We start from the raw sequence: 27178 nt of genomic DNA, 5'->3' as shown, positions 1-27178 counted from the left end.
TCCCTGCCAGCTTTCCCTCCATCAGCCTGGGCTGGGTGGCACCCGGAGCCAGCCCCGCAGGGCCGAGCTTGCCCCAAGGGAGAGGCCTTGGGGACGCCTGGGTGTGCGGCCAGACAGGGCCGGCCCTCCCCAGCCCCGGGCAGAGCTGGCCCGGAGCCCCGCGGGGGCGAGCGAGGGGCAACGAGGGGGCTGCACAGCTGGATACAGCTACGGGAAACTGCCATGGCTTTTGGCTGATGGCAAAGGAAGCTGGTTCGGAGCAGGAAGGGCCAGAAGAAGGTGGGACGCCAGAAATGACCTCGGGGAGTTGAGAAGCGAGACAGGGACATGGGTGGGGACAGCTTCAAGGCAGCGACAGATGAGAAGCAGCAGAGATGTTGGTAGTGAAAATGTCAGTAATAACCAGGGGTTAATATTTGTTGTCAGGGTCATTAGAGAACGGCAGAAAAAAGGCAGAAGTGGAGTTAAGAACCTTGAGCGTAAACTCCAGCAAACCAGGAAAAACTACTTTAGCAAAACTCTGCCTTACAGAAAGACAGAAAAGGTACGACACTGTTGCAAGCAGTGACCAAACCATAAGAAACCTTCAATTGAGATTTCACGTCCCCTACAAAGTTTATTTACATTTATACGGGAAGCAGCAACAGGAAAACGTAATTACACTTAAAAACAACATGCTAAAAAGGGGTTGCAAAACTGTGCGCTGAAGACGGGGAGTGTCACAAATGAACTGGTCCTTATAGCAGCCGCCGAGCTCTGGCGCACGCAGCGCGGTGGGAGCCGGCCGGGCGCTGAGGGAGCTGAGGGCGTTGAGGTCTGTCCGGCCGCGACTCCATTTCCCGCCCATCACCTGACGCCTCTAATGGCGCCGAGCGCCCACGTGACCCGCCGTGCTCCCCACGTGGCCCGCGGCCGCCGCGCCCCCTCCCCAGCGGCTGCGGTTACCGCAGTCCCCGGCCCCGCCCCTGGCCCCGCCCCCTGGCGCGCGTGGCCCCGCCCCGCGTGGCCCCGCCCCCCGCCGCCCCCTGCGCGCGCGCCCCCGCCCCCCCCACTCCGCTGCTCCCCTTTCCACCTCCCGGGCCGGGCGGTGCGCGCGCGCGCGGCCGGCGGCGCCTCCTCAGAGCGGCCGCGGCGGGTTCGGCGCTGACGAGGTCGACGGGCCGGGATCGGCGGAGCGGGCGGTGTCTCTTCCTCCCTCCTCCTTCTCCTCCTCCTCTCTCCTCCCTCCCGCATCCTCCTCCTTGCCCCCCTCCTCGCCCGCCTCCGCCCCCCCGCACTCAGGCACCGCGGTTCCCGGCACGGACAACATGGCGGCGGTGTCGGGGGCAGGGGCTGCGGGCGGCTCCGCCAGCGCCGGCGGCCCGGAGATGGTGCGAGGACAAGTGTTCGACGTGGGGCCGCGCTACACTAACCTCTCCTACATCGGCGAGGGGGCCTACGGCATGGTGTGGTGAGTGCGGCCGCCGGGGCAGCGCCCTTGCCCCGGACAACTCCCTCCTCCCTTCCCTCCCTCCCTCCCGCCGCCCTGCCCGGCCGCGGGCCCGGCCCGCCCTTGCCCTCGGGGAGGGGGAGCAGCTCTGCCTCGCTCTCCTCGGCTCTGTCTCTCCGTCCGTGTTCCCGAGGTTGTCCCTCTGGCATCACCCTTCTTTCCTCTTCCTCCCTGCACCCCCCCCCCATCCCACCGTCGGTGGGTGCAGCTGAGCGTCTCGTTTCGTTTCGCTCCTGCGTTTATTTTCTTTAATATCTTCTGCCTCTGGAGTTGGTCGCTCTCGTTATTTCCTCCGTCTCCGTAGTGCGATTGCAGATATTCAGGAAGGAGGGGAAGGTGTTAAATCCTGCTGGCAGCCCCGCGTCCCTCCCAGTGCCCTGCGAGGGCTCACCTGGCTGCAGCAGCCCGAGGTCGAGGGGGATAAAAAAGGTGAATCTGAGCACAGGAGTTGCTGCCGCTGCCTGACTTTGCTCAGGATGTGCTGTCTGTGCTGCAGAGCCGGCCGGATTAGTGCCTGCGTTAACGTGTGCAGGTGAAAGTTCTCTTCAGCTGTCCTGGCTCTAAATTATATTGCATTATAAAGACTTAGACTGAGTCTCACTAAAAAGCGATCATGTATGTTTGCTGTGGGTAGCATCGGTCTTAAAGAGTGAGGTGAGCGAACTACAAAACTAACTGGATTAAGAGTGTGAGATGGATTTTTTTAGCAGTCTCAATGAGCTGGGGTGATGCCTGTGATCTGTGTATCTAATGACTGGGTTATTAACCTGGCATGCTTAGTGATCTTACTTAGGATTTCATATTTTGTTTTTCACTAGTAAAACCTCTTCCATTAGTTCAAAAAAAACCCAACCTGTAGTCCTGAAATAACTTAAGGGATGCAGATGAAAAACTCTTTTTTGTTGCTGTTCTATCAACTTTCTTGCAACACTGCCTCTGTTTCTTTAGTATGGTTTTTGATCATAGGTACTAAAAGCGACTTACAGGCTGTGACTGCATGAAAGCTTTATCAGCAATAATTTCTCCCTCTGATGAGGAATCTTTTGTAAAGCAGTGCATTTCTCAGCGAAGACACCTCACAGCCTCCAGCAGCGTGTTACAGATTTTTATAGCTGTAGGTTTTTGCACATAGTCACTGAACTGTGCTGGCCTGTCAGGATGAAGTAATTGTTTGTTTCAGGGAGGGAGCTTTCATAGAGGCCTGAGTCTAGCTAGGAGATGAACCTCTCTCTTAAGAGTTTTGTGTTGTGGCCTTCACTTTTTTTTTTTTGGTGTGGGAAGAACTTTTAAAATGTAAATCAGAAATTCTGATTACAGTGTAAAAATATCCTTGTTATTGTTTCAGTGTTAGAAATCGCATCAATATATGCAGTTCAAAACTTGTTGATGTAGCTTCTGGTACAGGCTGTATTTTATTATGGTTATTTTATCATCTGAGCCAGGGCAAGGAAATTGGTGCAGATAATCTTAGTAGGGGCTGCACTGGTTTGTACGCACAGTCAGGTTTTCGAAGGTCCTGGGGAATAGCATTGCCAAGGTGTGTGCTGGGAGCAGTTCACCTCAATGGCGTGTTAAAAACTGTTTCACAAACAAAGTGAAAAGCTAAAATGTTTCACCACAGATCAGGGACTGCAAAGAAGCAGCAGGATGGCAGTTGATGCCCTTTTTTGGCATCCCTGTGCCAGTGAGCAGATACAGGCCACTTCTGCCCCTCCAAATTGTGTGTGGTAAACTTATACACTGAAGCTGTTTCCCCTCCAAATCCAAAAGGTTATTTGAAAACTTCATCTGATACTTTATGTGTGCTGTGAATGCTGTGTAAAATGACTATCAAAATTTCCAAATCTCCAGTTCAGTTGAAATATGCGCTTGGCTCCTGTGTTTTCTATTGTAAAATTATTAACATGAAATACCATGTTACATATTTTGTGCTCTTGATTATTGCTCTTGTGCCTTGTGTATGAAATGACAGGGAGCAAAGTCTCAGTTTATAGCATGTACTTGGTCAGGAAAGTGTTGGGTGCACTTGTAGCTAATGCCATAGCAGCTGTGCCATATTGTAGTGACTGCGATGAAATGCGGTTACCTATCAATCCCAGCCATGCGGGCTGTGCAGTTCAGTGCTCTGTGTTTCATGTTTTGCTCTGGTTGCTAATGCAGTAAGGATCCGCAGAAGCTTCTCCCTCGGGGGGTGGGGTAGAGGGCAAGCAGTGAGTGTGCAGATGGAGATGTTTCCTGCAACTGCAAAATCCATTTAAATTTGTACACTTTAATAAAGGAAAGCAAAGCAGACCCTGTTGGTTTTGTTTTAGACCCACAGCTAATGTGGACCTCTTTGGAGATGATGGTTATTTACAAGTGCACTCTGCCATAAGGCTTAATTACATGGCAAACGAGTGTCTTTTGACTCTTAAAATCCTTCAGTCTCTTTCTCATTTTTATCCTAATTCTTATGTTTCTAGATCACTGGATTAGGGATTTGAAAACAATAAAATGCTTTCAATTATATGAGTAAAAGGGCAAATGAAATATTCTTAGGATAGTGCTGTTACGGTCAGTCTTCCATTTTGATTTTGCAGCAGAGAGAATAATGTTTGAGGAATATTGATCACAACATAAAATACCAGTACAGGAAATAGAGGAAGATGCTGGCTGCAGAGACTGTACGTGAATGTTCTCTCATCTGGGTTTGAAAACCCTTAAAGGCATTTAACTATTTTTCCTAGTGCAGTCATTTTTTTACATAATCAGGTTTTGAGTAAAAATAAACTCAGCAGAGCAGTATATTTACTGCTGTGTTGTGGTTGCACTTTCTCAGCTTCATAAGCAGAAAAGGCATGGTATCAGGCCAAACCCCATCCTAATGTCCTCCAGTTCAACTCTGCCAGAAACGTTCAGCCTGTGATACAGGCTTGTGCCTTACTCTTGTTGCAGAGGGTGAAGTGGTAGGAGGTGGATCCCTGTCAGAGCCCCTTTCTAACCCATTTTTGTTTCGGTCATTCTGCATGTGAAACTAGGGGCTGAGCACAGAGGAAAGTTTGAGCCAAAATCCTCAGCACTTCCTAGGACTGCAGGACATTGTTTGAGCAATTACTTAGTCATACAGTCATGTTTGTTAGTCTGGCTTAATTTATCCAAATATATGTAAATGTTGTGTTGTCTTCTTCTCCTCTGCTTTCACTTAAGAATTGTTAGTTGTTTTGAGGGTTGGTCTAAAGGTCTTTAAGTGACTTTCCCTTTCATTCAGTGATAAGGAGTTCTCAACATCAGAGTCAGATGGAACCCACTTTGAGACCAGGTCTGATAGTTTCAGAATTACCTTTTGGACGCAACAAATTTGGAAAGGTTATTAGAGTTGTTTCTTTCTCCTCTTATATGTGGCTTTTATTATTAGAAGTAGTATTTTTTTAAAGCAGCCTATTAACAGGCCATACTTCAAACACACTGGAACAGCAATAAAAACAGGATAGAACTGAACCTTAAATTTCCAGGGTGACTTGTTCTTCATCCAGGTCGTCAGTGGTAATTTGGCAAGGATGATAATTTGACAGCAAAAAACAAATAATCATTTTGGAAATAAATGGTGAATTGAATGTGATAGGGATGTTCTCATTTTTATCCTAGTTTTTGGAAGCTTTTTTTGTCATCAAGCTTATATGAATGTGAAGAAATATCAGTGCTGCAAATAACTTCTTATAAATAAGCAGTTGAATGCAGATGAGTGCAGTTGGAAGAAAATAATCTGCAAGCTCAAATCTTGGATTTCTTGGTCTGAATTTGCCGTGTTACAAAGAGAGCTTTGTGTTACTGTTGTGTTGTGGAAGAGTGATATTGGAGGTTTAGGTAGTCAATAGATAAATGTTAAAGTAATACTGAAAAGAATACTTAAAACATTTGGCAGAAGATTCTTTAAAGTTACACTTCTCTCTGTTGTCTCATGGAACAGCCCTACTTTGAGGGCATCAATAATTTAAAATTAAGAGAAGCATATTAATAAAGAAACTAAAACCAGCATGAAATCAGGAATAGAATGATCTGAAAGGTATAGATATTTATATAAAGCATGAAAACTTGAACGGGATTGATGGTTGCATAATAGTTTCTTTAGAGTTACATAAAAAGGTGGCTTTTGCATCCTCTGTGAGGGTCAGCCTGGTGGCTTGGGGTGGGCTGCTCAGTGGCAGTGACCAGAAGGAGCCTGTCATGTTTGTTCTGTTACCTCTTGCCTTGATCCAGAGAGACAGAGAGCCCTTTAATGATGGAGCCAGTGCAGGGATCCGTGCCCCTGTTGGTGTGCACGTTTAGGAAGCTCAGGTTGGGTATGGTGTCCATACCTGGTAATTAACATGTTCTGTCTGTGTGATAAGGAGAACAGCGACCTGATACAACTTAGCCAACCTGCCCCAGTGCAAGGATCAGAGGAGGGAATTCCGGAGTGTAATTGGTGGCTAGTTATCAGCTTCTTCCCTCTGGGGAGAAGGCAGATATAAGCACTTCCCTTCAGTCACTCAAGCTTCTAGCACTTGCCTAACCTGGCGTGGGAACCCAAAGGAGAAATTAGAGCTGTTTTTCCTGCTCTCCCCGGTGATGGACAGGTGGCCCCTCACAGGCTGTGCAGCAGAGATGGGCAGCAGTCACTCGCTCTGTGCCAGAGCTGTCTTCGGTTTATGGACAATCTGAGGTAGCAACTTCTGCTGTCAGCCCAGAGCAATGGGGTACTAGCTTAGCTGAAGAGTGCACCTCATGGACACTTGCATTTTGTAAATAAATACACATTTTTGTAGCACAGCATGCTCCATCTCGTGGAAACAGACAGAGAAAACTTACGGGTTTTCTTTGAAGCATGCTTTATTAAGGAAGTAAGGCTTATATGTTCACAGCATGCATATTTGGCTGCATCAGTCCATCTCCCATACCACTACAAACAATCCTAGTACCTGTTGCTGCCTTCCATCAAATCTGACAGATGGTAAAAGTCTTAAAGATGGAAATTTATTCTGCAGGTTTTGCAAAAATAGGTATTTTGCTTGAGTGAAGAGATCCTGTATGCTGCTCCATGGGGAAGAGACTGTATCAGGTCACATGTGAGAAATCAGACTCTTCAAGGAGACATGACATGCCCCAGTTTCACAGATGGATTTATTGGTACTCTTGAGACTAGAAATGTGTATTTGTAGGACACCAAGCTCTGTTAGTTCAGTGGCTTCTTGTTCAGGGGTGGGGATCTACAGCCCACAGAAGAGTTGGTGCTTTACCAGCTGAGTAGGTGGAGAGCTCAGCTTGTGTTGAAAACTAGTACTTCGCCAACATAGTAGTGTTTTTAATGCTTTTTCTGTTGATGCTTTGTCAGTTTTCAGTTGTGATCTAGGAATGAAAATAACTGATTGATTTGGTATTTAATGAAAATATTTTATGACATCTTGCTATGGAATATATTGCAGCATAATGTAGTTGAAAGAGACTTTCTGAGGTCTTGTAGTTCAACCTCCTACTCAAAGTAGGGCTGATGTCAAAATTAGATCAAGTTGCTCAACCTGTCCACTCAATATTTCCAAAATCTCCAGGGATCGAGATTCTACAACATATTTGTACTTCTGGCTTTAGTGTTAAACCAATTGTCCAGTGATACTTTTCCTGTAAAGACATGAGAGTTTGCCTTGCTGCAACTCAGGACCATCCCCTCTTGTCCTTTGTACTCTTTGTCTCTGAGAAGAATCTGGATCATTTTTCTCAGTGATTCCCCTTTATGCAACTTAAAAGAGAAGTTGGATGTTTTCTACCACCACCATCTCTTTTTACTGTCCTAGCCTATACAAACCCAGTTTCTTCCATTTTTTTCTTTCATGTCACATTCTTGAGCTCCCTATGGGTCCTAATGGTTTTCTGCTGGATTTGGTCCAGTACTCAGAGAGAGGAAAACTGGATGCAGAATTCCAGATGTACCCTCACAGCAGGAGTCAATTCCCTTGACCTGCTGGCTGTGTGCATAACACAGCCCAGTCCTTGGTCAGCCATCATTGCTGGGAGCTGGCACTGCTCATGGATGAAGTTGGATGTTGTTCTGATAATTTGGAGAAGTCTTTCACTTAAAGTGAAGTATTTTAGGAACTTCTAAAACAGTATCTGGAAAAAAATCCCAAACCCAGAAACATATTATTAAGTGATTTCAATTGTATTTAATTTTGATCTCCATATCACTCAAATGAAGTGTATGGAACTATAAATGTATTCAAAAATATAACTTCTATGTTACTGTGTTGTAAGGTAAATAAAAATAATAGTGTAATAATGTGAAATTCAGCAGTATAGTTAATTTCAGGTGATTTATCTGTGTGAAATCTATGTTCTGTTAATTGGCAGGAAAGTTATTAAAGACACTGGTTCACTTGTGGCTGAATCTCCTTTTCAGAAGAGAGCTTGTTTTCCTTTGCTTTAGTGCAACCTTTGGGTGTATGAAGAAGCTAATCTCAAACTCATCTTTTTGCAAGGTGCACAAAAAAACAAATACAGTTCACTGTCAGCTTTGAGCAGGTAGATTAGTAAGATCCAGCTCATAATAAATGTCACTGATTCAGATGGGGTTATTTGATGAGCTATTGGTAGGTCCTTTGGCAGGGTTTCCTGTGCTCCATCAGGGTGCAGGAGTTGGTTTCTGTTTCACAAGCATTCCTGTCTCCACCCGTTTCCGCTGAGAGCCAGCGCAGGGACAGGCTCGAGTCCCCCTGAGCCCCTTCTGCACCCTCCTGGTGTCCCGGCTGCCTCCACACTGCCTGTGCTCGTGCTGTGCCCCTCCAGCCCAGTGACCTCTTAGTGGTGGATTAAATACTGATTTGTGTATGCATGTCTTGTAAAAAGGCTATAGTAGAAATATTTTTATATTAGATTTGGGAAGAATCTTCACGACAGTCCAGTTTTAGCAGAGTTGTGCACATGCTTTTACTGTCCATCTGTTTGCAGTACCCAAAATCACAACTGCCTAAGTTCCTCTAAGAGAAAATATCTTCTCTTAGAAGTTCTTCTTTTGTATTTTAAGAGAATTTTCATGAAATACTGAAATACTCTGTGGTGATTAAGATGCAAATGAGAGTTTTTGTTATATGGTGGAAAGTAATTTGTCTGTGTTGTGGGTATGTTTTAAGTACGAGCAACTTGCAATTAGGCTTAGAGTTTATAATGTGCAATTACTTCATTTTGCAGTTTCTCTTAAAATTAGCAGCTGCCACTGCAGTACCTTACTTCTTGCTTGTTCAGAAGGAAGGCAGATTGCTCCAAATATTGCTGATGTGCCCCTGAGTAAGATTTCAGGTCATTTGAGCGCTCCAAATCAATACTCCCCGAAATGCTTCAGTATGGAATTTGACCAACTTTATTGGGATTTGGATGTTGCAAAATATCCCAAATGATATTCAGGTTGACTTTTATATTGGAAGGGGTTTTTTTGAGTGTTTCATAATTGTGAAGTAGCTTCCTCTTAGCTACTGTAGCCAACATGTTTTAATGCTGATACCTTCTCTGAACAAAGCACCAAGCTGTGAATATGCTGAGGGTTTACTGTTGGCATGTCTTGTTAGAAATATGGAAAAAACGCAGAAAATGCCTTGTAATCTGATACGAAGGGAAATAACTTATTATAGTAGTGAGATGCACACTCAGTGCTGGTGGCTGCGTTGCTTTATTGTGTTTTGGTTTGCAAGTGAAATACTGAACTAACCATGGCAGAGTGGACAGTAGCAATGACCTTGTTTTTGTCAGTGCTTTGGGATAGTTTTCATTTTGCACTGATGTTTCTACATCAGATTTAGGGAAAATCTCTGCTTTTGAATGTACATGGATGATTTTGTTCTAATTTCTGTTGGAATGAAATACTGTGAACTATCTCTTCTGAAGATTTATATGGTGTGGAATCAATTAAACAAGCTATTTATATGGTGGGGAATCAATTAAATAAGCTGATTTTAGGAGGAGTATCTGGGATATAAGTCAAATTAGAACCTTAGCGGACAAAAGACTAAACCACACTGGAGGATTTGTTAATCCCATCACCACTCACAGCTCTCCGGTAGTGCTCTCCGTTCTCTCTAGGAAAGGGGAAATGTTTCCTGCACACATTTATGATCCCTACTTTGCTGCTTGGGATGTGGGGTGTGTATTCCAGGCTCTGGAGTAACAGTGATGATGTTCCTGACCTGTCCTTTGCTGTCCTGGTGTCTTTTTGTTGCCCCTTGGGGAGCCTTAAGCTCAGGGGAAGAGGTGGGCACCTCATCAGCTGTGTGGAGGCTGAGATCTCCTGGGAGGCCCAGACACCTGAGCTGAGCTTTGCAGGGCTGAGCCTTGCAGGCTGGGCTGTGCTGATCTTGGACTGTGGTGATGCTGCAGGGGCAGCTTTTCCCTCCGCGCCTCTGCTCTGTCATTCCTTCCTCCTCTCTTATGCTGGGGCCTGCACAGCTGGAGCATTTGCTGTGTTTGAAAGCTGGTTTAGCTGAAGAGTGACTTCATAAAAAATGAAATTGAAAGGTGAGAAGTTGAAATGATGAACATAAAGCCCTGTGAGTGCTGGTGCTGACACAGGAAGGGAATAGGACTATGCAGGTAAAGGCTTCTTTACTGCTCCTGCTTCAACTTGGAGTTGCTTTAATTCTCTGAACTGACACAAAAAAGGGCACTGCTCCAACCAAAAAAGTGAGAAAGGACAGGGATGGGAGGCATAAAAGGGAGAGTGAACCACAACTACTCCTTTGAATTCACCTTAGGTTGTCTCATGTGGTCGAGCTCTTACAATCTTAGCCCAAAATTAATTCCCACAGGAATTTATATACAGAGGAGAAAGAAAGTGATATTTAATATTGTTATATTTTATCCAAAGCAGTGGGTGCCTTTGGAGGGAATTTATTTCACAGATGCCAAAGGGCCTTTAAATGTAGTGAAGTTTGTTAAATTCTGCATCAATGCTATCAAAGGAAATACTGGCAGTGGAGAACCAGTGAACCTCTAAACAGGGAATGGAAATGGGAAGGGAAGAAACAGATAAAATGACATCTAAGAGTTTTCTATATTCTAAAGACTAAGTTGAAGTGGCATAAAACAGAGTAGGCATATGTAGTGGTTTGAAGTCAGTGTTCTACAGCTAAAGGTATGGAAAGAAAAATACGTATTAGAAGAGATGGAGAGAATTTTTTCTTTTTAATCTTACTTGTTTGAAAAATCAAAGCACCATAAAATTAAATAACATCTTTATCCAAACAGTGCAGAAACTTGGGTGAAATAGCCGGTATTTTTCTGATGCCAGTAATAAGGTGTAGTTCTAGAACTGCTGCTCTTCATAGTTCTCTTTAGTAGGTGTTAACAAAACACAAATCATCTGGTCTGCCACACCCAGGATTATGAATTGTCTGAGCTTATGGCAAAAGTAATTAATTTAAAAGACTCCATTTTGCATGACTGGCTGTTTGTTTTCAAAATACTAGGACTGATCTAAGGAATTATACTATTCAGTAATAATTATGTGCATAGTAAGTGGCTTAAAATTGAATTTTTTGCAAGGATCCATCAAATACCGCTTTTCAAATTCTGAAAAATAAAATCGTGCCTTTGTAACCTGTTAGAGACTAGAATGGCTTGAGTTGGAAGGGAGCTTAAGGATCCAGAGCCAGCCTGCTTCGGGGACGCCTTCCACACAACCAGGTTGCTCCAAGCCCTTTCCAGCCTGGTCTGGAACATCTCCAGGGATGGGGCAGCCACAGCTGCTCTGGGAAGCCTGTGCCAACGTCTCACCAGTATTAATTAGAGTTATTTGAGCAGATACAATAAAATGAAATGAACACGTATCTCCTTTGGAGGTTATGAAAGTACCTTAAGAATTTGTGGTGTGAAGGGCAATAACCTGTAGTAGATCAGATCTGAGTAAAATCACTTCAGAGTAATTATTCACCTTTGTCATGGGAGGAAGGAGTTGGCGTAATTGTAGCAGGAAGCTTTACTATCAGGATTGATTTGGATTGTTAAGAGGAAGATGACTGAAGCAGTAGGTGGTGGAGGTGAAGGCAGTGCTATTCCAGTTTGACCCAGTAAGCCTCAGAGGTTAACTAAAAGCACAGTGGAGTCTGCAGGGGTCACATGGGCACCTTGCTATGAACTTGTGGTAAAATAAAGGACACTGATTTAGAAATTATATTTATTTTCTCCCTTGTTGGTTTTTTATTTGTTAAAGAATCTAATAGTGAGGTAGCTTCACCATTTTCATGGATCGCTGACTTTCATACATGGTAGGAGTTAATCTATAAAACTAAATCTTTAATGAGGAAAAGTAGAAGTGTATTAAGATGCCCCTGTTTCTATAATCTATCTCCTGAATTCTCAGCTGACAAACCTGAGAAGTGCTTTGTTATTGAGAACCTCTTCTAGAGAAAGCAGAAAAATCAAAATTAAACTGAGTGTAACACAGGTTGTCTTTTCATAAACTGAGGCTTCTTGCAACATGGCAAATGTATCCCAATATGAGTAGGCACTTGCTCCTTCTAAAACCAGGTGTGGATTTTGTAAAATAGTGCTAATAAAGAAGTCTAATGAATAATATACTTGTCTTCAAAATATTATGAATAAATGGAGGAAAGTAAAAATATTTCTAGTAAACGTAGGTGTTTACAGTTGGCTACAAAAAATACATTCAGCAGTGTAAAAAAGATGCATTACTCAGTGTCCTCGAATAGTCTTTGACTATTTTCATCCTTTTTCCAGTCTTTTCTCTTTATTAAAAAAGTCATACACTGTAGCTGCTCTCTGTAGTTTAATCACATAGAAGAAACTAATTATTCTGAAGAATCTGGAAGGGTTAACATCTGATTATTAAAAAGAAAGCGCCAAACAAAAAAACCCCAAAACTCTCTGCAGATCTGCATTTCTGCAACCATCTTCCCCCACCCCCAAAAGTTGTAGTGAACAGTCTGTTAGGGTGGTTGTTACTGTGTCATAATATTGCATTATTTTATTTACAGCAGTCTTAAAAATAAGTTTAAGCTATTTGCATTGTAACTTGATAAATGTCAGCATGTTGTGGAAATATCCCATGATTGAGCTAAATGTAGACTGAATAAAAAGATTAAAGATCTCCACAGATCAGCTTGCTTGCTGGGAATTATTTTTGCCTTTCCTATTCTAAGTGTAAGCAGAATTATCCAATATCTCAGAAAGATTCTTATCTCTGGACATACCCTTGGAATCCTGTTTCCACAGCAACACAAAGCTACTGATAAAAAAAAAAAATCCCTTCTAAACTTCAAATCAGTCTTTTATTTAGAGTTGTAATTAAGATGTTTAGCATTGTGTATTTTGTGTGTGTGTGCTGAGAGCAGTCTGTAAAACAGCCACGAGGCGAATAATCCTCCAAGTGTTGGAAGAACATCCCATGGAGGGGGAAGCCTGCAGGCAGCGTGGCAGAGGAGCAGGCAGTTGTTTTTCAGTGTGAAGGACCAGCCCTCTCTGTGGATGCAGGGACTGCCAGGAGCTGGCTCCTTTCCTGCCGGCAGCTGCAGCGTGCTCTCACTTGTTCCAGTTCTGCCCCAAATGAAGCATGCGAGGAATAGGAATGGGTGGAAGAACATGCAGCAGGCATTGTGGGCAGAAGGGGCTGAGCTCTGGCACTCGGCCACGCGTGCCCGGTGAAAGGTTCCCTCGCCTTGCGGAGTTCATGGCGGAGGGGCTCAGAGCTGCCTTCCTGGGCACTGCTCTTGGAAGCAGCCCCGCCCTGGGCTTCTGTTTAAAAAGAAAGTTGGTACCAGAGTAGGATAAAAACTGGCTTTAAAAGTTATAAAACTTTATAACTTGGTGCAGTTTCTTGGATTTTAAATGCTCATTTGTTTATTTTGTGTCTGATCATCAGCTGTGCCTGATGTTTTACTTGGTCAAAACTTATGTTATGTATTTACAAGTCTATAAGGTAGCTATTACAAGTTACTCAAAGTTGGGAATGATAAACTTTACTGCTTGGGCTTGTATTGATTTTCACACGATGTTGCAGAAATATCTAAATAACGGTGCTGTTGCAGGTTGTCACAGGTTAGTAACCACAGCTTGAAATAGGAATAATGTTGTGGCTACAACAGTTGGGCAGTTGCAAAATCTGTATTTAAATTTATCACATTACAGATAAATAGCACTCACTGCTGAATGGTTGCTTCAGCTTGCAAAGCTGCTCATGATTGGGGTGGAAATAAATCCTTCCTTCTCAATATTTGAAGTGTTGGTGACTGGATTCATCATAATGGGACAGTTCTGTGGGTGATGATCAGTACATGTGCGTAACTATTAGAAACTGAAAGCTATAAACTGGCACTCTAAGAGTTGTTAATATGGGAACTGTTATTCCCACTTCACAGATTTTTATCTTCTGTGGAAAAAAGTCAAGATAATATAAAGTTCCTGGCTTCAGAAGATGTCCCAGTTAACTGCTTTATTGCAAATGTAGCCAGTTGTTGTGAGGTTTACTAGAAGCTGACAGCCTAGACAAATAGGTTACACTGTGCACACTGTGACAGCACTGCCAGAATGCAAATAATCTAAATTTAGGATGCGCTGCGAGGCAGATGGGATGTGCTGTGGAGCTGATCCTGGTCGGACTGCAGGGGGAGCACGGGTGATCAAGAGTCGTAAAATGAGATCAGTAATTGCGGCTGCAGCTGGAACCCGCAAGGATGAGCCGGTGCATGGCCTGCAACGGGAATGCACCAGGGCCTGCATTTGCACCTTCAGAGTGGTTTTGTTTGCAAATACTGCAGTGCACACTATGAGCAGCATATTTCTTCAGCAGAGCTCTGGGGAGGAATGTGTAAATCTGCTGTTGGTGGCAGGCAGTGAATGGTTGGATGGAGGGAAAGCTTGGGAAACGGTTCGGTCTGCCTTACAAAGGACCCGGTTTTGTGAGTTTATGGTGTTTCCTGCATAGTCAATCAGTTATTTCAATAGGGCTTCATAGGCCAAATAGGGGTCTGGTTCAGTTCCACTAAAGCTCAGTCTAATGTGCAGCTTTTACACTTTTCTATAGCGCGTGTCAAATCGAGAAGGCATTTTTAAAGGGTCACAGAGTTTACTTAAAGCAATATGTGCTTTAAGGGCTGTGGCTGAGAATGTGAAATGATGTTAACGAGATAATACAGATTCTCAATGTGCCTGTATTATGCATGACATTTAAAATATTATGCACCAGCAAGTGTACCTGACTGCTTGCATGATTAGCTTCTTGCTCATAGAAGTTGAGATAATCCCTCGGATGTTTAATCAAGTTACAGAAAGGCTCATCTTTCAAGAAGTGTGACATCAGAAATAAATCTTGTGTCCCTTTTAATGTTTCAGCTGGACAATACTTCAGTTTTGCTCCCCTCAGCTGAGGCAGTAGAAGCTTAGCTGTGTTAGTGTGGGGAAATCTGATACAAACAGAAAGATGACTGTATGGGGAAGGTACCCTGGAGAGGAAGCTGATTGCATCATTATTCCAAATAGGCTGCTTTTTTCCTCAGTGAATCATGTGTGTTATAGCTGAACCATCAGAAAGCAAAATTAGCCATCCTTTTCTAAAAAACAGCATAAACCTTTTGCTAAGAAAATGCTTCAAGGACTGTAGGTGAAACAGCTACAAGAGAGGAAATCTTGGTATATTTAATTGATGAATTCATGTTCATTTCTGTACAAGGAAAGATAACGCATTTTCTACCAATAAGCAACCTTTGCTTGAGAAGCAATAACTGATTTATCAAATATCGTAAGACACTGGGAGCTTTTTATTTAAGCACCATTAGTGGTAAATATTGCATTTTGCCTTTTTGTACTCTACATAGCTGCTGCTGTCCAGTCCTTTGAAAGGACATAAGATTCTGCATTGTGGCAGAAAAAATGCTCAGGTCAGTACAAAGGAGGAGGCAGGAGGTTTGTTTATAATGATGAAGTGGCCATAGGATTCTTTCATTTCTTTCCCAAATCCAGGTTATTCGTGCTTCAGAGTTATTTCTGGCTTTGTTTTCTGCTTGTGACTGACCTCAGTGGTCTATTGTAAACACCACAGGTGATGAGCTAAGAAATTACTGGAGCCCAAGTGCTCTTGGAGGCAATGCCAGGTTCCGCTTACTGCAGTCGGTTATTATCTATTTTAGGACTGAGGAACTGCTAATGTGTTATCTATACATATGCAGTAGCAACAGTTGTAATGAATACTTGCTCAGCATGTGGCATTTCAGAGCTCCCCATGGAGCATTTGAGTTCTGTGTTTCTAGATGCAAATAAATGGTGCTGTCGAGGGTTGGGGATGCAGGCAGGTCAAAGGGATTGTGTGAGAAAACCATGCAAAAATGATGTTGTTATATCTCCATGTGCTGTATGGAGATCTTACTGATAACCCTAATTGACTGAATTATATGTCCATTTTAATAATGAAAGAGAAATTTTAAACAGTTGTGCATTCAGTGGTGACAGTACCATCTAAAAAGCACCTTGTTGCACTATATCTCTGCTTAGTTGTAGAAGAGCCTTGATATGGCCAGACATTTGAATTCCTCTGAGGTCTCATTTTCTAATTGGATTTTTGTATTTATACTGCATTACCTGATCACCAAGTACCTGGACATGTCAGCAGAGTAAGGCAAATTAAAAGAGTATCAAAGAAAGTTCTGGGACTCAGTTATAGAAAATTGGTGGGATGTAAAGCCTCCTTGGCTAGTATGGTTATATTTTTTATATGAAATAGTTGAGGCTAATAGAAATGTATATAATGTAGGCTTGATTATTTTTTAATTTCCTAATAATGCAGTAGTGAGCTTGAGTAGGGATAAGATTCATATAAACACATATAAATTCTAATCAATTAAATGACCATTTACTTCTAATACAGTAGAAGTTATGATAATGAGATGCTTTGTCATTCCTATGAACAAGACCATAGAAGACATACTAAAACTTGTTAGGATTCATAGTCCAGATTTTAGAAAATTAGGTATGTTTTACTGAGACTTTTAGTTAGATTCAGGCTGTGATATTCTTGATGAATGTGTAGTAGGCATGTTGATCAGAAATGCTATTTATTGAACCTGTTTATTGGTGTAGCTGGGAATGGAGTTCTGAGCTCCTGGAAAGAGTCGTGTAAATGCAGGAGGCAGTGAGCTCCTTACCATGGGTCACAGTCACTGTGAGACTCATTGTGCTGCTGCCTGCTTCCACTCCATGTGTGTACCTGGATACAGCTTTCTTTCCTCAAACTCTTGTTATTGCTGGAATCGATCTTGGAAAGATTTTGTCACAAATTCTTCCATCCATTTTGTTCTTTCGTGTCTGTTATGGAGGTGCTGACTCTGTAGATCAATGGAAGTGTGAGAGATTGTGATGACTGATATTACTTGTGGAAGCTAGACACAAGATGTGGAATTCTGCTGCTTAAAAGATGATTTCTGAAGGTTTTTCTGCGCCCCAAAGTGAATTGGTTAACTCAAGATGAACTTTCTTAAACTTCTGATGATTGCAGTGTATAGAAAAAAAACCTCAGACTTGGTTGTTGCACAGGCTCATAAAGAGGAGAAATACTTTTTCCTTGTGCAGTACCACTGACTCCAAGTCAGCTGGGAAATCTAATGGTTGTAGAGACCCAAATAGGCCGGTGAAAGAACAACAGTGTTCTGTCAGTTCACCAAACTAAAAGACTTGTCACTGTCACCTCTCTCCATTTGATAAAAGTAAATGTAAACAAAATGCACCACCCCTATATTCAACTGAATTAACATTCTTTCTTTCTAAATTGAATGAATTTAATGCTCCTTGTAATCAATGTTACTGATTCTCTTCTAGTTCTGCTTATGATAACGTCAACAAAGTCCGAGTTGCTATAAAGAAAATCAGTCCTTTTGAGCATCAGACGTACTGCCAGAGAACTCTGAGAGAGATCAAGATCCTACTGCGCTTCAGGCATGAGAATATTATTGGAATAAATGACATTATCAGAGCTCCAACTATTGAACAGATGAAAGATGTGTATCCTTTCAAAGTGTTATTTGGCATCATTAGTAGCAGTTGCCTCCTCTCTTTTGATTGTTTCTTCCCCTTCATCCTCTTCCTTCCTAAATATTAATAAAAGTTGGCTTCTACTATTGTAAATCAAAAGGGAAGTTAATAGTATTTGATCAGTTTATAGATTTGGTGTAGATGAGCACTAGTTTTATTCTTTCTTTTCCAGGGAAAGAGAAAGATGTTAATTTCTGTCTTCCAAAGCGAAGATAACAACATTGGAGAGAAGATTTAGTTTATTCACATAATTCTAAAACTATATTTGCTCTTAGTAGAGCTTCTATTAGAACTGGTTGCTTTGAGGAGAAAGTAAAATGGCCAGACTCTATGATAACTGTCTCAAATTTTCTTGAATTAAGGAGAAGAAAATTTTACTTAACTCATTCCTGTCAAAGCAAAAAAAAAAAAAATCCCTCCTTTTAATTTCCATTGCAGTCTTACTAAAAGAAAATCATCTGAGTATATTGGGATTTAATTTTGGTAAGAGAAAGACTGTTGTATTCAATATAGCATAATAAATATATATAGTAGAGAAGAACAGCTGAATTTTTTAAGTCGGGAGATGGTAGAGAAAATACATCAGAAATTATGAGATCTTCTACATTCCTGCTTTTATGCAACTGCAAACAAGTATCTTGGGAGCTTATTACTCATTAACCAAAAAACTACCCTTTGTTTCTTGGCAAGCAGGATAAGAATCAGATGAAATTAGGATTCCAATAAAAGTCAAGCTCTACTGTAAAGAAATAGAGGTTTATGATGATTAATTTGAGAGATGGTGTTATTCTATAAAGGGCTGCATCATGTAACAGGATTGATTGGATTCCAGCTTCTAAAGCAAGAATCAACTACACGGTTTCATAATTGTCATCAAACAGAAAAATAAGAGAGAAAAAAAATGTTCTAGAAGTTTCCTTGGGTACTGTATGTTGATATCTGACATAAGTTTTTTGCTGCCTTACATCTAATGCCTCACAGATATATTGTGCAAGATCTTATGGAGACAGATCTTTACAAGCTCTTAAAGACTCAACACCTCAGCAACGACCACATTTGTTATTTCCTTTACCAGATTCTGAGAGGGTTAAAATATATCCATTCAGCCAATGTGCTTCACCGTGACCTCAAACCTTCCAATTTGCTGCTTAACACCACATGTGATCTCAAGGTGAGTTGAAATTTCTTTCAGATTTGCCTGCCATCGTCTTCATAAATGAACTGCTATAACCGTGAGTGTGGGGGTTTTACTGGGTATTAATGTGCTTTTTGTCCTGGAAAGATTGCCAAAACATTATTTGGTTTGATAAAATAATTATCAAGATTTGAGCGACTAAGAATCTGTTAGGCTGCTGTAATGAGTGCATCACTGTTTCCATCTGGAGGCTGACTTGGAAACAGCCTCTTTGAAAGCTGGGTGAAAATACTGATCTGAAGCAGCATCATGTTTACCTTAAAAGTAAACTCGGAACTGTGTATGTTTCAAGATTTGGTTTCTTTGTTTACACTGTTAATGTTTTGTTGTTGGAAAAGGATTTTGTATTAGTGGGCATCTAAAGTGGCACGTGAGATTCAGTGCTGATTAAATGTACGGCAATTACTTAGGGAGAGAATGTTCCTAATTTGCATTTCCAGTGATGGGCTCTGTACTTGTTAATACTACAGAAGGATGAGCTTAGAGCTGTTATGATTCTTGGAAAATGTCAGCTCAATGCCTAGTGGCATTTAGTAAAGCAAACCGAGTGTGAAGGATTAGAACAGAAATAGAGAATAAAACAGAAAACATGCCATTCTGTACCTTTCAGTTCGTTTTGAGTCTTCAGTGTGATCATAGTTATCACACTTCTTGTGATATGAGGAGAGCAGGATTTCAAAGTACCGCTCTCCATATCACAAAGAGCTGTTCAGCCTGAGTCTCCTCTGCTGGAAGATACTGCAGGAGGAACAGAGGAATCCAATAGAATTTGGTAACATTGCTAACATTGTCAGTGGCATAGGGACAGTGAATAGGGAGCAGTTGTGTTAACTGTCCTTACTTATGGAAAAGGCTGGGGGGGAGGAAAGAAGCAGGTGAAGATTACTTGAAGCACTGTTAAGCTGTGGAATTTGGTATCACAGAGAACTGGAGATACTGCAGTTTTTAAGAAACCACCAAGCAAGTTAGCAGAAATAAACCGTTATTGAGTGCTCCCTGTGGTTTAGAATCCCACAGTGGCAGATCCACAGAAGATAAGAGGCATTGGAATATGTTCCCTTTTACACTGTACATCATGCATTTGCTGCTGGCCACTGATGGAGTGGAGTTGCAGAGGTTACAATGCTTGATCTGAAGTGGTACAACTGTGTTTGTTGAATACTGTGTTGCTCCTAATTACCCTTTGTTTTTTAGTGTAGCTCGAACTTTCTCAATAAACAAACCACAAAACAAAAATACCCTCTTCAAAGTGTGAACCGATTGTGGACTGTACAGGTTTGTCACAATTCAAGGAGTGTCACACAATTCCTTCTGTTTGTATGCTGGTCCATTCTAAAGACTGACTACATGATCAACTCTGTCTACATTATGGAAACTCACAATTATTAAAATGACCAAGAATTGTTACCTACTGCAACAGGTGTGCAAAGAGGGTGATGAGGGAGGGATTTTTTTTAAGGAGAGCTGCAAGTTAGTGCTTGTTTCAGGATTTTACCAATTACTCTGGAGATGCAACTGTTTGAACCACCATCTTATCAGTAACAATGAAACTTAATATCTCTGTTTTCTTTTATACAAATACACAGAGGCACAGCCTACTCAGCAATACAACTGCAGATATTTCAGTATATTAGTAGTACTGTTGGTGTCATTTCATTTGCTTAGTAAATGGTCGTATGTACATGATCCTCCTAAATCTTCCCATCTGCTTGATAGCTTCATCCAATTTTAAGCCATCTCTGTTTAAAAAACCCCTGATACTGATTGTAAGAACATTGTTTTCACGAAGTGGAAGCTGAATATATAAACAGCATGCTGTAATTATTTGTTTGTTTGTTTATTTAATATTTAAAAATTTATTTAGCTGCAAAGTAATTTTATCTGTCTCAGAGGTATCAGTTCTGTCTCTCCAAGGCATGAAGCACTGACTGACATACCTGAATCTTTCATTATGCAGATTTTTATTCTTTGCTATGACTTAGTCAAAATGACAAGAAAATGTGTCCATTATTGTATTGCTCTCCAATTATTTCTTTTATTTTTGTTATTGTCTTTATTCACATGGAGAAGCCTAAAAACCAGCTCCTCGTGCTTTGCCTGCTCCCCATCATTTGCATGGGTGCAGTGGCCCCGCAGCCCCTGCAGCAGGGCAGCTGCTTTCACTCAGTGTGTCCTGTTGGCACAGGCTGAGAAGTGTCTGCCCTCCCCAGCTACAGCCAGGGCTGTGCCCATCCTCACCCGGGGCTGCAGGCAGAGCGCTGGATCTCCAGCATCCCTTTCACTCTGTGCTATCACTCCTGTCAGCTCTGCAGCCAAAACCTTTTCCTTGCAGCTTCAAAAGTCCTTCTCACTAATGGTGTTTCTGCTTTTCTGCTTAACCTGTTTCTGCTCCAGTCAGCAGGGGCTTTTTGTCATTTTAATGAGCTCTCTTTGTCATTATTCTTCCTTTCTGTCCCATGAGCATTTTTCTACTTGAGTTGAGAGATTCAGAGACATCTTCCGTAATTCAGTTCTTGCCTTTCACTGTGAACCAGAGTGTCTTTCTTCTTTTGTTTTAAGAGTAACAAACCATAGTGCTTTGTTTTGTGAAATACTGAAATTCTGCACAAAGTCTCCTTGCCTGTAATCTTATCTAGCTTTTTCCGAGGTTAGGAGGAAGAGATTACAACAATTTTGCCTGCTGCATAATTATTTTCTGAAGTCTTTAAGCTGTTCTCTACAGTTTCTTGCTTTCTGTCTTTATAAGAGGCTCTTCTGATTTGTACTCAGTCTTCATGTAAGCTGCTAATTGCACACAAGGCAGCTGCTCTGTTCTTGTAGCCTGGGAGAACCTTGCCATGCTTAAAAAAGTTGTTTTCTAAGGATTCAGGGAGCTGGGTTTATTTTTTTAATATGTAGCTTTAAGTGATGGCAGGCAGCTTGGCTTATGACATTGATCATTACATTTTCTTCAGACCCTCTGTAACAGTCAGCTGCTGAATCTTGTCTTTCAGATGTAGCTTTTAGTCAGCTGAAGTATTTCTTCCTTAACTGATCTATCAGTTATTTCTCTGACAGCCTATCCCTACAGGAAAATGAAGAAATATCTGCCAGGGCAAAATGAGGTTTCTGTGGTTTTGGTAGGATTTTCCATTACTGACTTTATTGACTACAGCCTATTTTCACTTCACGTTTTCAATATAATCACTGTACACAATTAACTAAGAGTAAATACTATAAAACAAATGTAGCAGAGGAACCTCCCACTGTTTGCCACTCCTACATTTGATACTTGGTTTTCCTGAGAGTATGAATTCTTTCATGGAAGTACATTTTGTGTGGCAATCATAACCTGGTATACTTGGGGGGGCAGCAGAAGCTTGTGAATGTGTCTAATGTGCCAGCATTAGGCAACCTTGCCATTGACCTTTGGGATGGTAAGAAAGGAACAGCTGCTCTCTCTACAACAGTCTTTCTTCACATTTTCAACTTTTTAAATTTTTCTCTAGACACTAAATAGCTCTGAAAACAATGGAGCCTCCTTACCAGAGCATAACTAAAACAACCTTTTTTCTTTTTGCTGAACTCTCTAGTCTAAATCAGTGTTCGGTTTTGTTTTCATAGTTAGAAAAAGCTGTCTTCCTGATAAGGGGTTGAGAAATACTTTCTTGCTTGTGTTTTGTTTTGGTTTGGTTTTTTGTTTGTTTGTTTTTGTTTGTTTGTTTTTGTTTTTTGTTGTTGGTGGTGGTGGTGGTGGTGGTTTTTTTTTAGGCTTACGCTTCTTTCAACAGCCCATAATCTCTCCAATCCACCATTATCTCATGATTGGATAGGTTGTTTCTCATGCAAAGATGCAGTTATGATCATAGCTTTTATAAAATAGGGTGTTGAACTTGGTTACAAATGTGTTGGTTGCTAATTATGTTTTCTAGAAATCTTTATTGCTTTTCTTTTTGTTTTCTGGTGAGTTTCTGAGAGGTTGGAGTAATGTATCTTTGTTTGGCAGAGATGCTATAAGGAAGCCCATAGTGGAACATAAATTTTGAACTGGCCCCTGAATGGCAGTTGACTATTCTTCGTAATTGATCCAAAACATTTTTCTTCACTTTTGTGCAATAATTTGTTTCTAAAACCATAGGTTGCCATCACTGCTTTTGTGGATGTTACATCATTGATTGGGGAATGGTGAATTAGTAATGTTATAATATTGGGAATGTGTGTCTAATGTGCCACTTTTTTCTATTTACTTCTCTAAAACCAGATTTGTGACTTTGGATTGGCTCGCGTTGCAGATCCCGATCATGATCACACAGGATTCCTGACAGAGTATGTGGCCACACGTTGGTACAGGGCTCCTGAAATCATGCTGAATTCTAAGGTAGGGGCAACAGTGAGCTTCTGGGGTGCTGCTGTTGCTGCTTATTCCCTTCCAACTATTCTTCCCCCTTCTATGTTTTTAGGATCAGAATGCACGCACAGTTTTGGGGAGGAGTGGGCATGGGTTTCCAGTAGAGCTATTGGCTTGCAATAATTGTGATTCCAGAATCAGTTATTGGGTACTAGAACTGAGTAATCACGTGCTTGACTTCCCACACCTCCAGTTTCTTGCCAGTCATGAGACTGCTTCCATCACCTGCTGTGCCACTGAGCAGGACAGGAGCGGTAGGAATGAGCATTCCACTGCTGCCTCCATCAAGGCTACAAATGTTGCCATGATGTTATCTTGACATCTTAATTTAGGTTTAGAATGTATAATGAGGGTGAATCTGATTCTGAATGAAGGCATGTGATCCTTCTTATGTGTCAGTCTTAATTGCATTTCCATAGTCTTCATGAAATCATTCCTTTAGTTTTTATATATTTGGAATTACTGTTGTGTTCTGTGGCTGTTTTAAGGTGTATCCAATCCCTGTGTGGATGGTGGGTGTTCTTCAGAACCTCTGTGTTCACTCCCACAGCCAGACACTTGTTAGCAAAAACCTGGGTGACACCTGGAGCTGTATTTTATATTCTGGGATGGTTGTTGTTCCTGTAGGATTTACAGCTTTTCCAGTTGGTGGGTTTGTTTTGTTGTGGCAGTAGCATGTCCAAGGCACTTTAAGAAAATAGACATCTGACCAATTGAGGGTTTTTTCCCCAGCTGCTTGTATTTTGAACTTGCATCTTGTATTTTAAACCCTCAGCGAGGCCACAGCATTGGGCTATCCACGTCTACTTATCAAAGGCTTTCACAAAGAAAATATGTTGTGTTTGTAAGAGGTGGTCACCTTAAAAGTTCCTGGCTTAATGTGTGATTTCTTTTATAATTCTGGCGCCTTGAACACAAGTGGTGAAGGGATGACATCCTGAGGAGCTGGTGTCCGGTGGCTGTGGGGACAGAGCCTTCCCAAGGGAGGGGCAGTGGCAGCAGGGGACACGGTGGGGCTCTGTCACTGCTGGGTGTCACTGCTGCGCCTTTTCCTGTGGGTGGCACAGGTTATCTATACCCATGGATGTCCCATTGTTCCATTCCCACTGTATCTCAGTGACTGGTGTGGCCTTCTCCCAGCATCTTCACCTCTTCCTGCCTGTCGTGTTGTACAGAGCAGCCAACCAACAGCCATTGATTTTGCCATTTCCCTCTTTGCCAAAGGGCCTGTCCTGGAATGCTGCTTAGATCCCCTCAGGAAGGACAGCTGCTTTCACACGTATTCAGCACTCTGTTTAGGGGCTGTGCAATTCAGAATACCTGGTTTCCAAAATATTTTAGTTTAAATTTGTTATAAAATTAGGGAATCTCAACGATTTGCAATTGGTAACAGATTTAGCTAAACTTAAAGAATCCTTTTGGAAAACTGTATCTTGGAGACTTCAGTTTTTGCTACCCCTTCAAGGTAGTGTTTTGATATATGGCTCTTAATTATTTCATTTGTACAGAAAAAACAAACAGCATGAGCAAGCATGACTCATCTGAAAAAGAAAAAGATGATTTGTGTGCACTTTCAGTTTGCTCAAGTAACATGTTGCTGCTATTATGCAAAAATTTGACAAAAATGACTTTCTGCTTCACTTGCAGGGTTACACCAAGTCTATTGACATCTGGTCAGTGGGCTGCATTCTGGCAGAGATGCTCTCCAACAGACCCATCTTCCCGGGAAAACACTACCTTGACCAACTTAACCATATCCTTGGTAAGCTTTATGGAGCATTTCCACATCATCTGTCCCTCTCCATCATTTCTGCGAGCTGGGCTGGTCTTTCTCCAGTGGGTCACTGTGGAAGGTGTGGATCTGCAGGTGTGGCCACTGTCCCCTCTAGTTATTTTTGCAGCAATTGCTACAGGTAATCATTGCTTTGGGGACAGCTAAAGAATACTTACCAATTTATTTACTACATCAGAGATATATTTTTAAAACAAAATTTAAAAAAAGAAAAAATTTAGAATCTCATGTATTATTAGGTCCAGGTGAAATTCTTTAAAATGTCTATAGGTACATCACTTACTGGGATCTTTTAAAGAGATTAGAGATCATTAGAAAATCAGACCCATTTATTTATTTTAAGAATGTTTTTTAGTAAAAGTTTCTAAAACTCCTCAGGTATTCTGTAGCCTTAAAACATTTGATCTGAAATCTCCTTCCCAGAAATTTTAATCCTGAGTTCTAGCAGATATGATACAGCTGTATTAATGTGCTTTTCATAGAATGCACTGTTGTTTGTATTTGTATTTTTTAGGTATACTTGGATCCCCTTCCCAAGAAGATTTGAATTGTATAATAAATTTAAAGGCCAGAAACTACTTGCTTTCTCTACCACACAAAAATAAGGTACCATGGAACAGGCTGTTTCCAAACGCTGACCCCAAAGGTATTTTATACTCTGTTAAATTGTGTCAAAGTAATGGCAGGATGGGAACTTTTATAACCTAAGAATTTGTCTTTATATTGGAAATAGAACATGCAGATGCCTTAAAATAGCACTGTAAATCTAATATAAAATCATAAACCAGCATAAAGCCCTCACACTAATTTATCTTTTTAATGCAATTTTTAGTAACTTTAAGATTACCTGTTGTAGAGTTTGGTCTTTAACTTATATGTGAAATCCAAACTCTTGTCACTGTCCTTGGAAGCACAGTACATTTTTCAAGTGCTGAACATCACTACTGGATTTTGGCACCGACATCAACAATGCCTAACATCAGATAGGAGGCAGCTGCTTGCTGCTGCCCTGGGTAGAGTTTGTGCAGACTGCATCAGTTGTAGGTCAAACAGGGTCTCGTCAGTGAGTGGGATCCTTAGGTACCATCAGAGCTTAGAATTTAATGGGTTAAAAAATTCAACTAGGACATGTGGAGCAAAAGTTATGAAAGCAAGGAATACAATAATTGTTAACTTTTCTTAATAAGGCTTTAATAAAGGGTAAATATGATTTTGTTTTGCTAGATAGCTATTAATTTACCTTTTATACTCAGCTTCATACAGTTTAAGGGTGGTTGTATTCACAGTACAGCGCTCTTTTACCTGCTCTAGCACAATTCATAAGTTACTTTTTTAACTGACATGATAATTTACTCTTAGTGGATATGATCAGGTACTGAATTACCATGTTAAAGCTGAATTCTGCAGATGGAACCGTATGGAGCTGATTATCCCTGTCATTGAGGAAAACAGCAGTGATTTATTCTGCTTTTATAACAGTGCTCATCAGTGTGAGAATCCTCCCCGTGGGCTTTGACAGCTCACTGGCAGCAGTGCTGGTACCTCAGCAGAGGGGGAATGTGCCGTTTGGTGCGGCACCTTGGCAGTGACACCCTGAGAGCAGCTGTGCCAGGGCAGCTTTCGGGAGCTGGCTGTCACTCAGGGCAAGAACAGCGCTGTGCCCGCCGCGCTCAGGCTGGGGGTGAGCTCGGGAGTTGCCAGCGCTGAGGGAGCAAAACACTGAGTGATGGTTTCAGTGCAGCTCTGAGGTTTTTGGAGCTGCCCTCAAATGCACTTGGGTCTCTTGTGCAGTGCTGGGTGCTGCACAGACCCAGAGGAGCTCACTGCAGTGGTGGGTTGATGGTGATGGTGCATCCTCCCTCCCCAGGCTGCGATGTGACCTGAGGTCACAAGTGTGCTCCTCATCCTGCTGCAAAGCTGCAACTGCTGCACTACATCAAGAAGCCTCTGTTAAACATCTGGTTCATAAATGATGGGGTGAGGAGAAGAAATGTGATGAGATTTAGGATACTGCAGATATCTTAGGGCTTCTTGCTCCTGTAATCAGTTTTTTTCTTTTCTTGGAAAAGGGAAATGTGTTACAGGCAAAGTAGCTGATCAGCTGCAGTAGCACTGATTTGTGATGTCTGTCCAGAATTTCACCAGACCTCACTCTCTGTCTTACTGGATCTTCAGGTTCTTTATGGATTCTTTATGAGTTCTCTTCAACAGATTTTCCCTGAATCTCATGAATATAAATGTATTTGCATCTTCTCTGGAGAGTATCTTCTGTGCTGCTGGTTG

General features: G+C 41.8%; 1 protein-coding gene across 1 annotated transcript in view; it reads left to right on the top strand.

The window, feature by feature from the left end:
- Positions 1-1075: 1075 nt before the first annotated feature.
- Positions 1076-27178, top strand: part of MAPK1 (mitogen-activated protein kinase 1) — a 33955-nt gene continuing 7852 nt past the window's right edge. The window contains exons 1-6 of the mRNA XM_005524385.3: positions 1076-1450; positions 17309-17491; positions 18503-18692; positions 22957-23073; positions 24751-24865; positions 25410-25541. Of these exons, the coding sequence (XP_005524442.1) occupies positions 1308-1450; positions 17309-17491; positions 18503-18692; positions 22957-23073; positions 24751-24865; positions 25410-25541 (880 nt within the window). The 5' untranslated portion in view covers positions 1076-1307. The remainder of the gene's footprint in view (positions 1451-17308; positions 17492-18502; positions 18693-22956; positions 23074-24750; positions 24866-25409; positions 25542-27178) is intronic.

This window comes from Pseudopodoces humilis, chromosome 20 (genome assembly GCF_049639895.1).
Source record: "Pseudopodoces humilis isolate 2021_Gansu_Grassland_sample_001 chromosome 20, ASM4963989v1, whole genome shotgun sequence".
In the NCBI taxonomy this organism is placed as follows: domain Eukaryota; kingdom Metazoa; phylum Chordata; class Aves; order Passeriformes; family Paridae; genus Pseudopodoces; species Pseudopodoces humilis.
Note: the sequence above shows the minus strand (reverse complement) of the source record. Positions and strands in the feature narration are given on the sequence as shown.